This window comes from Aspergillus neoniger (genome assembly GCF_003184625.1).
Source record: "Aspergillus neoniger CBS 115656 unplaced genomic scaffold BO87scaffold_37, whole genome shotgun sequence".
In the NCBI taxonomy this organism is placed as follows: domain Eukaryota; kingdom Fungi; phylum Ascomycota; class Eurotiomycetes; order Eurotiales; family Aspergillaceae; genus Aspergillus; species Aspergillus neoniger.
Window position 1 is genome coordinate 143,923 of NW_020291165.1, and position 12,138 is coordinate 156,060.

General features: G+C 53.3%; 3 protein-coding genes across 3 annotated transcripts; 1 reads left to right on the forward strand and 2 right to left on the reverse strand.

The window, feature by feature from the left end:
• Positions 1–1,412: 1,412 nt before the first annotated feature.
• On the forward strand, positions 1,413–7,621 carry sidD (nonribosomal peptide synthase SidD; the record flags this gene model as incomplete). The annotated part of the gene is made up of 2 exons (XM_025626909.1): positions 1,413–1,754; positions 1,826–7,621. 2 exons carry the CDS (start codon positions 1,413–1,415, stop codon positions 7,619–7,621), a joined length of 6,138 nt encoding a protein of 2,045 aa, XP_025475884.1.
• Positions 7,622–7,843: 222 nt separating this feature from the next.
• On the reverse strand, positions 7,844–9,476 carry BO87DRAFT_367082 (uncharacterized protein). Its single transcript, XM_025621867.1, has one exon. The coding sequence runs from the start codon at positions 9,380–9,382 to the stop codon at positions 8,003–8,005; it is 1,380 nt and encodes a 459-aa protein (XP_025475885.1). The 5' UTR covers positions 9,383–9,476; the 3' UTR covers positions 7,844–8,002.
• A 367-nt stretch (positions 9,477–9,843) lies between these two features.
• On the reverse strand, positions 9,844–11,815 carry BO87DRAFT_379862 (TPR domain protein). The gene has a single exon (XM_025624167.1). The coding sequence runs from the start codon at positions 11,771–11,773 to the stop codon at positions 10,307–10,309; it is 1,467 nt and encodes a 488-aa protein (XP_025475886.1). The 5' UTR covers positions 11,774–11,815; the 3' UTR covers positions 9,844–10,306.
• Between the last annotated feature and the right edge of the window lie 323 nt (positions 11,816–12,138).

The following is a 12,138-nucleotide window of genomic DNA, read 5'->3' on the forward strand; positions in this document are numbered from 1 at the left end:
TCTCATTCGATTCTCCTACTCCAAACTCCATACTCCGTAAATCAACGGATTATCAGATTAGATCAGATACTCGGCGATAACACTCGTTCGGGCTAGGTAGCGCGATTATCATACGACTCGGACAATGGTAGCATAAATTAGATACCAGAAGAATGGTCTCAGACGTTGCTACCCAGTATAGCTTGAACAATGAGAAAAGTAACAAAATGGGGGGAAAGGAACAAAAAAAAAAGAAATATGGTGCGCAGCGCACTGTGCAGAACTCAGTTGCCACCCCCCTGCATCAAGCTGCGCTGTAGCTTGATCAGAATAACCCATTGAATGAGAGTATCTGCATCTCCCATGGCTCGGAGAATTAATTCGTATGAGGGATTAATCACGACAATCCTACCTCCTCACCCAAACTAACCTGTTTCGGATACCTTAACCAGCTAAATTTCTGGTGGTCTGTGGACCTGCAGCTATCTGATCTGATTAGTTTTATCAATCACCAACCCCACTTGTCACATACTAGCGTTGTTACTAGCGCCCTTTACAATTACTAGCTCAAATACATTTATTACATACACCACAAACGACCTGTTATCCATCACCCCCACTCAACGACAAATATCCTGATAACTGGACCCACGGGTCGCTCATTTCCGACAGGCCTATGTAACAGGACACAGTAACTAGGCTAGTCAAGAAGACAATAAACAATTAACCAATTCTATGACTCATTTTAATTCATCGCTGCAAATTACGTAGTATAAACCTTACCTAAGTTCCAGTCCTCGCAAAAGACCGGATCCTACCAAGCAACTTAGATCAGATAACTTTTTCCCAGTTACACTTCTCACACCTGCGGGCTAAATCATGTCATGCCGTGTCTCACTAATTCTCGGCTAGACGCTTGGCGTACGTGGTCTGTGCAAAATTCTTTTGCCCGGTAACTTTCACAGGCCGGCTTGTCTGTCCGTTGGTGCCCGTTTGATCTCGTGTTCCACTGCTGCAAACTGCAGTATACCCGCAGCCGTGTGGTGGATTCCACCGCCGATCTCGGTAGTATCATAATAAATGATGATAATATTAGGACTGGGGGGGTTGTAAAACTTCACGGGATGTTCGGAAGAGGGTCAGTAGTAATCTGATCCGTTTGTGTTTTCTGGGACCTCGGATCAGATAATAAAAATAATATACATGGTGTCCACCTTCCGTGCGTTGGGCACTTATTGAACTTGACCCTGGGTGAAATAATTGCATTGAGATTGAAGTCATTCAGTGGTTCCTAACTACTTGCCCCTCTTTTCCCCCCTCATCCTCTTCTCGCCTCTCATTCTCCTCCCACGCAGCTGGACTGGATTTTACTGAATTGCCGAATGGGCAACACACACACTACAAGTCCGCAGGGACAAGAAGATTCACACGATATGGCAGGTGTACATACACTAGAGGCCACCGGCCTGGGTGCCGATAATACCCCCTCAGGCATGAAGGAAGAGCTTCTCCTCGTTTCGTGGCTCATTGTGCTCTTGCGTACGAGAGAAGATGGCCAGGCATCCTTTGAATGGGCCTACAAGGGCGACGAGCCCAGTCCAGCCAACCGCTGTCTGTCGACAGAGGTAATGGCCGACTTGCGAAGCAGTGTGGGGCAGACTGCTGCTGCAATTGCTCGCAAGCACACTACTACCCCCGAGACAGCACCATCGGGATCGCTTGCGCTGCTCCTCAGCACCAGCACGCTGTCTCAGACCACTGAGGAGCCGAACGAGGTAAGCCGCGACCGCAACTTATACCGTCGTAACAACTATAAGAGAGCCAGGCTAATGAGATAAACGCACAGGGCATCATCCACCTGGAAGCGCGCTATAATGCCAATAATCTCGAGATCAAGCCCGTTTGGCACTCCGAAGTCATTCCCCCCTATACCCTTACCCGCCACATCAACAGCCTCATCGACACGGTGCAACTGGTCCTCTCGAACCCCGATGCCACTATTGAAGAGTGCCTCCGTCCGACCGCCAGCGACATCTCTGACATTTGGTCATGGAACCACAAACTACCCCCAGCATACGACTTCGGCATGCACGAAGTGATCTCGGAACAAGCGCGCAAAACTCCCGACAAGGTCGCAATTGACTCCTGGGACGGCAGTCTCACCTATGGCGTGATCGAGCGATATTCGGCGTATGTCGCCATGAAGATCCAAGAAATGGGCGCGCAGCCGGAAGATTTCATTCCGGTGTGTTTCGAGAAGTCGCGGTGGACCATTGTTGCCGTGTTGGCTGTCATGAAGGCTGGGTGCACGTTCGCGATGATGGACCCTACCCTCCCACTGGCTCGGCTACAGAATATGGCGAAGCAAGTGAATGCACGAACAATGATCTGCTCGTCCATGCAGCAGGACCTGTCGAGAGAGATCATTCAGGATGGAGGGTTGTTTGTTGTGGAGGAGTGTGCGTTCCCGAATGTTCCCCCGCTGGAAGACACCCCAGTTTTACCGAAGGTTCCCTCAACCACCATTATGTACTTGATTTTCACTTCGGGAAGCACGGGAACCCCCAAGGGCGTCAAGGTCTCCCATGGTAGCTACACAAGTAGTGCGTTCCCACGCGCCAAGGCTGTCGGGTATGATGAGAATTCGAGGGTCCTTGATTTCGCGTCGTACGCGTTCGATGTCAGTATTGACAGCATGCTTCTGACGCTGGGTAACAACGGCTGCCTCTGCATTCCGTCCGATGAGGACCGACTGAACGATATCAACGGCGTCATTCGCAATATGCGCGTCAACTATGCGGGTATCACGCCGTCGGTGGCCCGCATCTTAGAGCCGGATGTTATTGCGTCGCTCAGCGGGCTGGGATTGGGAGGTGAGGCTGCGTCGGCCCGTGATGTGACAGTCTGGGGTCAGGAGACGAGGATTATTATTGGATACGGACCGTGTGAGTGCACTATTGGATGCACGGTGAATAGCAGTGCAGCCACCGGGAGGGACTATATCTCCATTGGAACTGGCAATGGCGCGGCTATCTGGATTGTGAACCCTAATGACCATGATGAGCTGATGCCGGTTGGTGCGGTGGGTGAATTGCTGGTGGAAGGTCCAATTGTCGGCCAGGGCTACCTGAATGATCCTGAGAAGACGGCGGCGGCGTTTATCGAGGACCCGAAGTGGCTGGTGGCCGGCCATCAGGGCTACGCTGGACGTCACGGAAGAATGTACAAGACTGGAGATCTCGGAATGTATGATCCCGATGGATCTGGAGGTATCGTTTTTGCGGGACGAAAGGATACCCAGGTTAAGCTCCGCGGACAGCGTGTCGAACTGGGAGAGATCGAGAGTCAGCTCAAGGCCAGACTGCCGTCGGAAGCCACGGTCATTGCGGAGGTGATTGTGCCTCAGGGATCCGGCGGCCAGGCGACCCTGGTAGCCTTTGTTGCCTCTCAGGCCAGTAAGGGCATCGACAGCACAGAAGTCACCTCGGTAGAGCTTCCGGAGGAGCTGAGCAAGACACTGTCTCAGGCCGATGCGGAGGTAAAGAAGGTGTTGCCCCGGTACATGGTGCCTACAGCATACATTCCCGTCAGTCATGTTCCGGTCTTGATCTCCGGCAAGACGGATCGTCGACGACTGCGTCAGTTTGGCACCACTGTGGACCTGCGCGAGCTGGATCAGGGTGCGGCAAGCACCGCCCATCGAGAGCTTACTGAGCTGGAGCAGCGTCTGCGACAGGCCTGGAGTCAGACCCTGAAGGTTGACGCCGAGACCATCCGGCCAGACGACAACTTCTTTGCCCTGGGTGGTGACTCTTTGGCTGCGATGAGACTGGCATCAGTTTGTCGGGCGCAAGGCCTGGATCTGTCAGTCGCCAACACATTTGGCCATCCTACTCTGTCTGCTATGGCCAGTAAGGTCCTTATCTGCGATGTTGAAACCCAGACCGAAATTCCGCCATTCTCATTGATCTCCCAAGCTGCCGAAAGCGCCTGTGAGGAGGCTGCTCAAGTATACGGGTTCGACAAGGCAGCCATCGAAGATATTTATCCCTGCACCCCAACGCAGGAGTCTCTGTTTACCTTCTCGCTCAAGTCAGTCAAGGCATATGTTGCACAGAGACTGGCGTGTATTCCAGCCGACGTGGATCTCGACGCCTGGAAGCACGCCTGGGAGGAGGTCGTCTCAGCCATTCCAATCCTGCGCACCCGTCTGGCTCAGCTCCAGGAACCCGGCCTGCAGCAGGTCGTCCTCAAAGATGGAATCACCTGGAAGCACTCGACTGATCTAGCCCGGTACCTCGAGGAAGATCGTGATGAGAAGATGAACCTCGGAGAAAATCTCGCTCGTTATGCTATCATCGATCATCCGGCTGATGGCAAGCGATACATGGTCTGGACAGTCCACCATGTTCTCTACGATGGCTGGTCCGAACCTATCGTGCTGAAGAAGGTCAGCGAGGTTCTGCAACGCCAGCAGCCCAAGGTGGAGGCTCAGATGCGGGACTTCGTCAAATATGTGCGTGACACCGACGAAGCCGCTATGGAGGAGTTCTGGCGTCGCGAACTGAAAGGCGCTGTCGGACCTCAGTTCCCGCGTCTGCCTTCACGAGACTACCTGCCCATCCCAGATGGTATGATCGAACGGCACATCAACTTGGAGACGAATTCTGGGTCTCCTTTCACCATGGCTACCCTTATCCGGGCTGCTTGGGCACTCGTAGCGTCTCAGTACACCGGCAACGACGACGTTGTCTTTGGCGAGACGCTCACTGGTCGAGACATTCCGCTGGCGGGTGTTGAGAGCATTGTCGGTCCCTTGATTGCCACAGTTCCGGTGCGCATCCATATCAACCGCGCTGGCACCGTTGAATCGTACCTCCAGGCCGTGCAGCAAGGTATATTGTCTCGAACCCCGTACCAGCACATGGGTATGCAGAATATTCGTAAGGTCAGCCATGATGCCCAGCATGCCTGTGAAGCACCCACTGGTTTAGTTGTGCAGCCGGAGCCCGAGTACGCGGGCAGCGAGCTTGGCTTCGAGGTTGGGGACGTGGTGCGCGAAGCCCTTCATTTCAACCCTTACCCACTCATGCTGGGCTGTGGTATCAAGAAGGGTGGCTTCCGCATCTGCGCCAGCTTTGACAGCAGTCTCGTCGAGATTTCGCAGATGGAGCGCATCCTTGCGCAGATCGAAGTTGCTTGCTCGCAGCTGAGCCAAGGTCTCACCCGGAGAATTGACGAGATCTCCTGTCTCCCAAAGGCTGAATTGGATCAGATCTGGCAATGGAACCAAATGGCCCCGCTGTCCCTGAATGAGTCTTCAAAGAGACTTCGCGCCGAAGAGGGCATCAAGGAAGGGTCTAAGTATCCTCCTGCTGTGGTTCCCTGGGTTTGTGATGCACGCAACCCATCTCTCCTCTCACCCATTGGCTGCGTTGGCGAGCTCTGGCTGGAAGGGGTTATTCTTGCTGGCGAGACGGTAGACTCACCTGCATGGCTTGTGTCAGGTAGTTCTGGGTACCCTGGTCGTACTGGACGGGTGCAGGCTACAGGAGACCTGGTCCAGTGGCGCGAGGATAGTAGCCTGGTGTTTGTGGGCCGAAAGGAGAATGTCGTGTCGGTGAAGGGACACGCTGTGAATGTTGCGGAGGTCGAAGCCCAGTTCACCAAAAACCTTCCTTCTACTGTTCGTGCCGCTGCGGCCGTGTCCCAGCCATCGTCTGAGCTGGAGCCCGAGTTGGTTGTCTTCATCGAGCAGCCAGCTTCCATCCAAGATGGTCTGGAGCTGCTGCCCACACAACAGGAAATCCGCTGCGATGCGGACTCCCAAAGCTTTGAGGCAACTGTCTGTGCCTCGATCTCCGTCAGCCTGGCCGTGGCATTGAAGAAGCTCGACAAGTTCATCCACGACTCACTCCCATCCTATATGGCGCCCTTTGCCTACATCGTGGTGGACCGGGTGCCCAACCATAACGTCCTCAACCAACTCGCCTCCAGCATTTCGCGTGACATGCTCGTTCAACTGAGGGATGCATCTAAGCAGGCATTGGCCAAGGCCGCCGCGCAGACCAACCTGACATCTTCCGAGGCCATCCTCCGGTCCGCGTGGGCCGCCATCCTCAAGCTCAGCCCCGAACAAATCGACGTTGATGACAACTTCTTCCGCCTTGGCGGTGACTCTGTTCTTGCTATGAAGCTTGTATCCAGCCTGCGTGCCCAAGGACACGGTCTGACCGTGGCCGATATCTTCCAACGCATGCGTCTCGGGGATGCTGCTAAGGCGCTGCGAGTGAATGTTGTGTCAAAGGAAGAGAAGGTCCAGCCTTACCATCCCTTCTCGACTATTGGCCAGCAAGACAACCTGGAGTCCTTCTTGTTCGAGGTGATCCGTCCCAAGTTGGCGAACCCTGAGTGGTCTATCCGTGACGTCCTCACAGTCACCGACATCCAAGCCCTCGATGTCCGCGGCACTGTCCAGGCACCGCGCACTTCCATTCAATACACCATGTTATACTTCGGCCAGGACATCAACCGCGAACAATTGCACCGGGCCTGCCACGAGCTCGTCAAGGCACACGACATCCTGCGCACCGTCTTCGTCGAGCACGACTCCAGCTTCCTCCAAGTTGTTCTCGATGATATCACAGCCCCCATGGCGATTCACCAAACCACATCCACTCTCGAAGACGAAGTCAACTCAATCTGCAAGACACACTCTGAGACCGCCTTCCAGCTCGGCTCCTCTTTCACCCAATTCCTTCACATCGAACACACCCCGACCCAGCAATCCTGCCTCATCCTCGGTCTCTCGCACGCCCAATACGACGGCGTCTCTCTGCCCTTGCTCCTCCGCGACCTCGAAACCCTCTACACATCCGGCCAAATCCCCACCCCGACTCCCTTCTCCTCCTACGTCTCGCACACCCTCTCGCCGACACCTCAGAGCAAAGCCCTCACCTACTGGAAGAACCTCCTCCAAGGATCTACCCCCTCCATTCTCCCAACTCAACAACAAGCCCAACACCAAGGCTCAAGATCCATTTTCCACACCGCTCCCATCCCTCTTCCCTTCCCCTTCAACCTCGAAGGAATCACAACCGCCACCCTCCTCACCTCCTCCTGGGCGCTCCTCCTCGCCCGCCGTCTCGAAACCCAAGACATCACCTTCGCGACCGTCACCTCGGGCCGAACCCTCTCTTCCCTCCCCAACCCAGATTCTATCGTCGGCGCCTGCTACCAGCTCACGCCCACCCGGGTCCAAATCCAACCCAGCTGGCAGGCAATGGACTTCCTGCGCGCCGTGCAGTCGCAGGCTGCGGAATCTGCCGAGTATGATTTCCTGGGTCTAGACAAGATTGGCAATGCTCTGAACTGGGACAAGAGTGTTGGGTCCGTGGTTCATCACCAGGACTGGGATGATTTCGATGAGATGCCTTTTGCGGGAGGCAAGTGCAAGGTTGATATTTTGAACCCGGATGGTGATGCGGCCGATCCGATGAAGGTTGTTTCGTTTGTTAAGGAAGGTGTCATGCATGTTGGTGTTGTAGGTTGGGAGGGAGAGGAAACTGTTGTGAATGAGGTTTTGAATGAGTTGGTTGGTGTTGTTGGGGAATTGGTTGGTGGTGGTGAGGTGAGGGTTTGATTGTCTGATGTTTTGTTATATGCGTATGTTTGAACGTTGCGTATATCAATTAGATTAGAGTCAAGTTTTTAGCAAAGTAGCTACGATAATAAAATGGCTTTATTACTTTGATTACTTTTGTAGTCCGTGATATGGAGCGGGGAGGATGAGGTCACGTAAATATGTACCGCCGCCATTTACAAGGTCGGTTGTGTACTTCTATGCTCAATTGTAGCGTTCAGCCTCGTTGGTAAACTGTCTTCCGAGTTCTATTGATATTATATACATCCTAGAAGAAATCCTAGGCCTCTAATGAACTATTCGACTGTCCTAAGCTATGTTAGAAAACCCGTCCTGACAGGGTATATAGTCCCACAATGATAGCAGGCTTTTGCAATAAGATCAGTCGACGTCCACTTTCCACAACTCTGACGCATCAAATATCGTCTCCTCCATCCAACATCCTAACTCTTCCAACCCCAACACCTCCCTCAAGTACCGTCTTGCCAGCTCTCTCTGTCCGTTCGCCCGGCCCAGGTAAAACACAGCATCTTCCGCCGGGTTCGCATGTGCGGCCCGAATCTGCTGCGGCAAATGCTCCATCAGAATCAACAGCCAGCGCCCAAATGCATTATTCAAGCCCACAGCCCATTCTGTAATCTCCGGATCATCGGCCGGAACAGACTCCGCACTGGCGCGCACGAGAAGCTGAAAGAACGTTGTGTCATGCCGGGCGAACCGGACAGCCGTGCGAAAATGTTCTGCGGGGAGGACGTAAGGAACAGCAGTATTTGGATTGAGGGATTGGTTCTCGCTGCGGAAGTGGTATTCATCGATTTTGAGCAGGGTGGACAAGGCGGCTGTGTTGTTTTCGAGGAGGGCATTGTGGATGCCGATTTGCAGGGATTCATGGGACACAGAGACAGTCGGTTTGACGAGGTCGGCGCGGTTCAATCCGCTGGCTATGCGGAGGAGTTCGAGATAGGTGACGTGATCAGGGCTAGAGAGGTCTTCGACGAGTTTATCGGGGATTAGAAGAACGCCTAGGACGGGGTAGGTCGTTGATTGGTTGGTTTCATGGTGGGTGATTGTTACTGAGACTAGGGGTGCTACAGTAAGGGTGTAGCGATTGGCTCCGTTGCTGTCGGTTCCTTCGAAGACGCGAGTGTCTTCTTTCTGAGCGAGGAATCGGGTCAATGATTCTTGATCATGTGGGGCCATGCTGATTCCTGCACCGAACCAGTGTCGTTGAATGGTGAGGTTCATAAGGTCCGGCAGCTGCGCCAGAAGCCGCTGTATTGTGCACCATTTGCAGCGAAGGATGGTGTCCTGGAGGTGTCTCCGCTCCGCATGGCTGAGAGGGTGGTAGTCGACAGGTCGGAGAATCCTGGATATTGTGGCCTCTGTGGCCTGGTTTATAACTCCTGTAGTTGCATACAAGTCATCCCAAAACGCCAACAGGATCAACGCTCTGTATATGCGCTCACTTGAAACGGTTGCGCCTAGGGCTGAGGAACAGCGAGCGAAGTTCACATTGAGAGAGTATAGGAAGATCTTTTCAATCAACTCGACGGGGAGAGATTCCAGGATCGATTGCCGGGGTTTGGTGGGTTTGACGACGAGTAGACGAGCTCGTTTGTGGCTTCGCGCCTGAGATGATTCGAGCTTTGTCTGGTGAGATATCATGGGTCGCCCACCCTTGGGTCCACTGGGTTTTGGTTTGGGGGCTCCATCATCAGGGTATTTTCTCCTGCGACCGCGAACCCGTATGGGCGTGAGCATACCCGGCTAAGTATTTCCAGCTGGACTGCTTGGTGTGCTTCATCCATCCATATCTAGTGACTTGCTTAAGCATGGAAGAGGGCTTGGAAAGTTGAGGCATCGGAAATTGTTCTGGAACAGAGGCCCCGGTCCTACTTTGATCCGACTATTCCCCTCCCGAAGTAAGATAAATACTCCGTGCAGGTACCGGCTTATGGCTTCAAGCTACAATTGGGCATGGTCCGGACGCTTCTCCCCCTATTATCTGCACATCGAGTATATGGTATCCGGCTATCCATCTCTTTTATGGATTGATTTTTAGCGGCTCGGTGCAATGATATGATAGGGCAGGAATGCTCATTGACACACTAGCTACCGGTGCCAAGGGACGGCACTGCTAGCAGTGACTGGTATCACCCATGAATGGCAACTCAGGGACCACTGGGCTGCGATGAAAGGAACCAGAGAGGTCTTGGGGAAGAAGAGAGTATATTCTGAACGTGATCACATGGCTTCACCGCCAAGATTTACTGTACAGTTTTGAGAGAAGGCTAGTAGAATACATCGCTAGTGAAGGTTACGGGGGGTAACGAATAGCTCGAGACGTGTGCCAGGCAGATCCGATATGCCAGAGGAAAGGGAGTAGGGTAGCCCCTAGGTCATCCCATCACAGCCCGTCACAATATCGTTGCTTCAAGACAACGAAGCGCCTGCACCTAACTCAGCGGCTCGAACAGGTCAAAAAGTCCGCAATGAATTAAATGGTTACATTCAGACGCTGACTCACTGATATGTTGCCTCGTAGGCTGGGATAGTGGTTGACGACGCCACATTTCGACCCCCAATAAGAAGGCAGTGACATTACGTCCGCATGCTGGTGGATATTGGTCTTGATCAGCCCCGTCAACACAATCCTCCTAATTTGATTTGCATCCATCAGTTCAGTCATTTCTTCTTCTTTTCGAGATCCTTAATAAGCCTTGAGACATCCTCCACATCAGAACTAAGTTCTAGGCGGTTGTAAAGATCCTTGGCCTCATAATAATACTTCAGTGCCTCCTCTGGTTTATTATGGAACACTGCCAACTGTCCCAGCATAACCTTAGCCGACGCACAGCTGTAATCGCACTCCACAGAATCTTCGGAAGGTTCGACCTTCTCAGCCCTCTCAATCGCGCCCTGAGCCCACTTGCGTGCGGCCTCGATAGCCTCAGCACGCGAAACACCAGGGTCGGACGATGGTGCGACACCGTCTAGAGCTGGGTAGCCGATACAGCCACTGATGTTGTACATGAGGGTGACCTGCTTGCATGATGGAACCCCGCCTTCATTGGCATTGATGAGGTCAAAGGCGCGCAGATACAACGGCAAAGAAAGGTCCAACTTCCCCTTGGAGGCATAGTGTTGGCCCAACTCGGATAGAGCGGTTCCGATCTCCGTTAGAGTCAACCAGTTGCCACCGCCGATGGGGACCTTGGCTTGGTGTCGACGTTGCACTTCGCGGAGGGATAGTTGAACGGCAAATTCGAGCGCCTCTTCGGCCTTTTTGTCATCCTGGACATGATCACTCTTATATAGTTCCGCGAGCTTTACGGACATACCCACAACCTTGGCGAGAGTCTTCTCTACTTGTTCATATTCATAGATCTCCGCCTGCTTCATCTTCTCGTATGACTCTGCAATGGCGGGGTCGACCTTCATCGGCTCAGCGGCCAATTCGCCTTTCTCTGCAGAGGGCCCGCGGGCAAAGAAATAATCGCTTTCCCCCCTTTTGAATGCCTCTGTTTCCATATTCGTCTTCACCCAGTGATATGCATCTGCTCGTGTCTTCTCCAAGACTTGGATAGCAGCTGGCACTAGCCCCGCCATCTCTAGACACTTGGTTACTTGCAACCTGATTCCCATCACTTCGTCCGAGTAAGGGTGCATTTGCAGTTCCGCTGCTAACTTAATTGCCTCGCTGTATGCGTCGATAGCTTTGACGGGATTCAGCTTCACGTCGGTATAGTAGATTGCCGTACGGAGACGTTCTGCAACCGGTGGCGGAAACTTGTGGTATTGCGGGCCGACTTCTGTGGCTTCCTTGTAGGCGATGTAGCTAAAGATTGCGGTTGCGGTGGCGACGGAGAGGAGTGCGAGGGGAAGGAGAATGGGGTTATTGCGCCAAATGCCACGGGAGGCTTCCTGGTAACCGCGCTTCATCTTCTGCGCGAAGGAGAGGGGACGAGTCTGGATGGTGGTGGCTTGGACGGTTCGTAGGAGAGATGTAGGAGCAGCACCGGTCGGCCGTGAACGGAGGATGGAGGGTATTGTGCGTGTCGAGAACGACGAGGATGAGAATGCATGTTGATGATGGCGATGTGCAAGGGTCCTTGGAATGGCGACAGCGCGCCGGGATGCTGCGCCTAACATTGTGGGATGTGTATCAAAACTTTCAGGTTGATAGCACCGAGCTATTCTTTAGTTGTTGTACGGACAAGACAAGAGACTCTGGAGCTGCGGAATGCGGAAGCGGGACGGACAATGGATAGTCCGATTGGATCATCCCAAGCTTCATGGGCCGTCATAGTCACGTGCAAAGGGGTCGGGTCATTTGAGCTCTCGCGCGGAGGTCGTTTGACCTACAATTCATTTGTATTGATTGGCATATTTTTGGCCGCGACTACTGAGCCTCCGGGTCAGTGGACCAGTCCTTCATGTGGACCTATTGAAGAAATCTTCTCCCATTTTCCTCCCCCCTTTTCCCCCCAACAGCCATCGATTGCCTCACGTCTCCA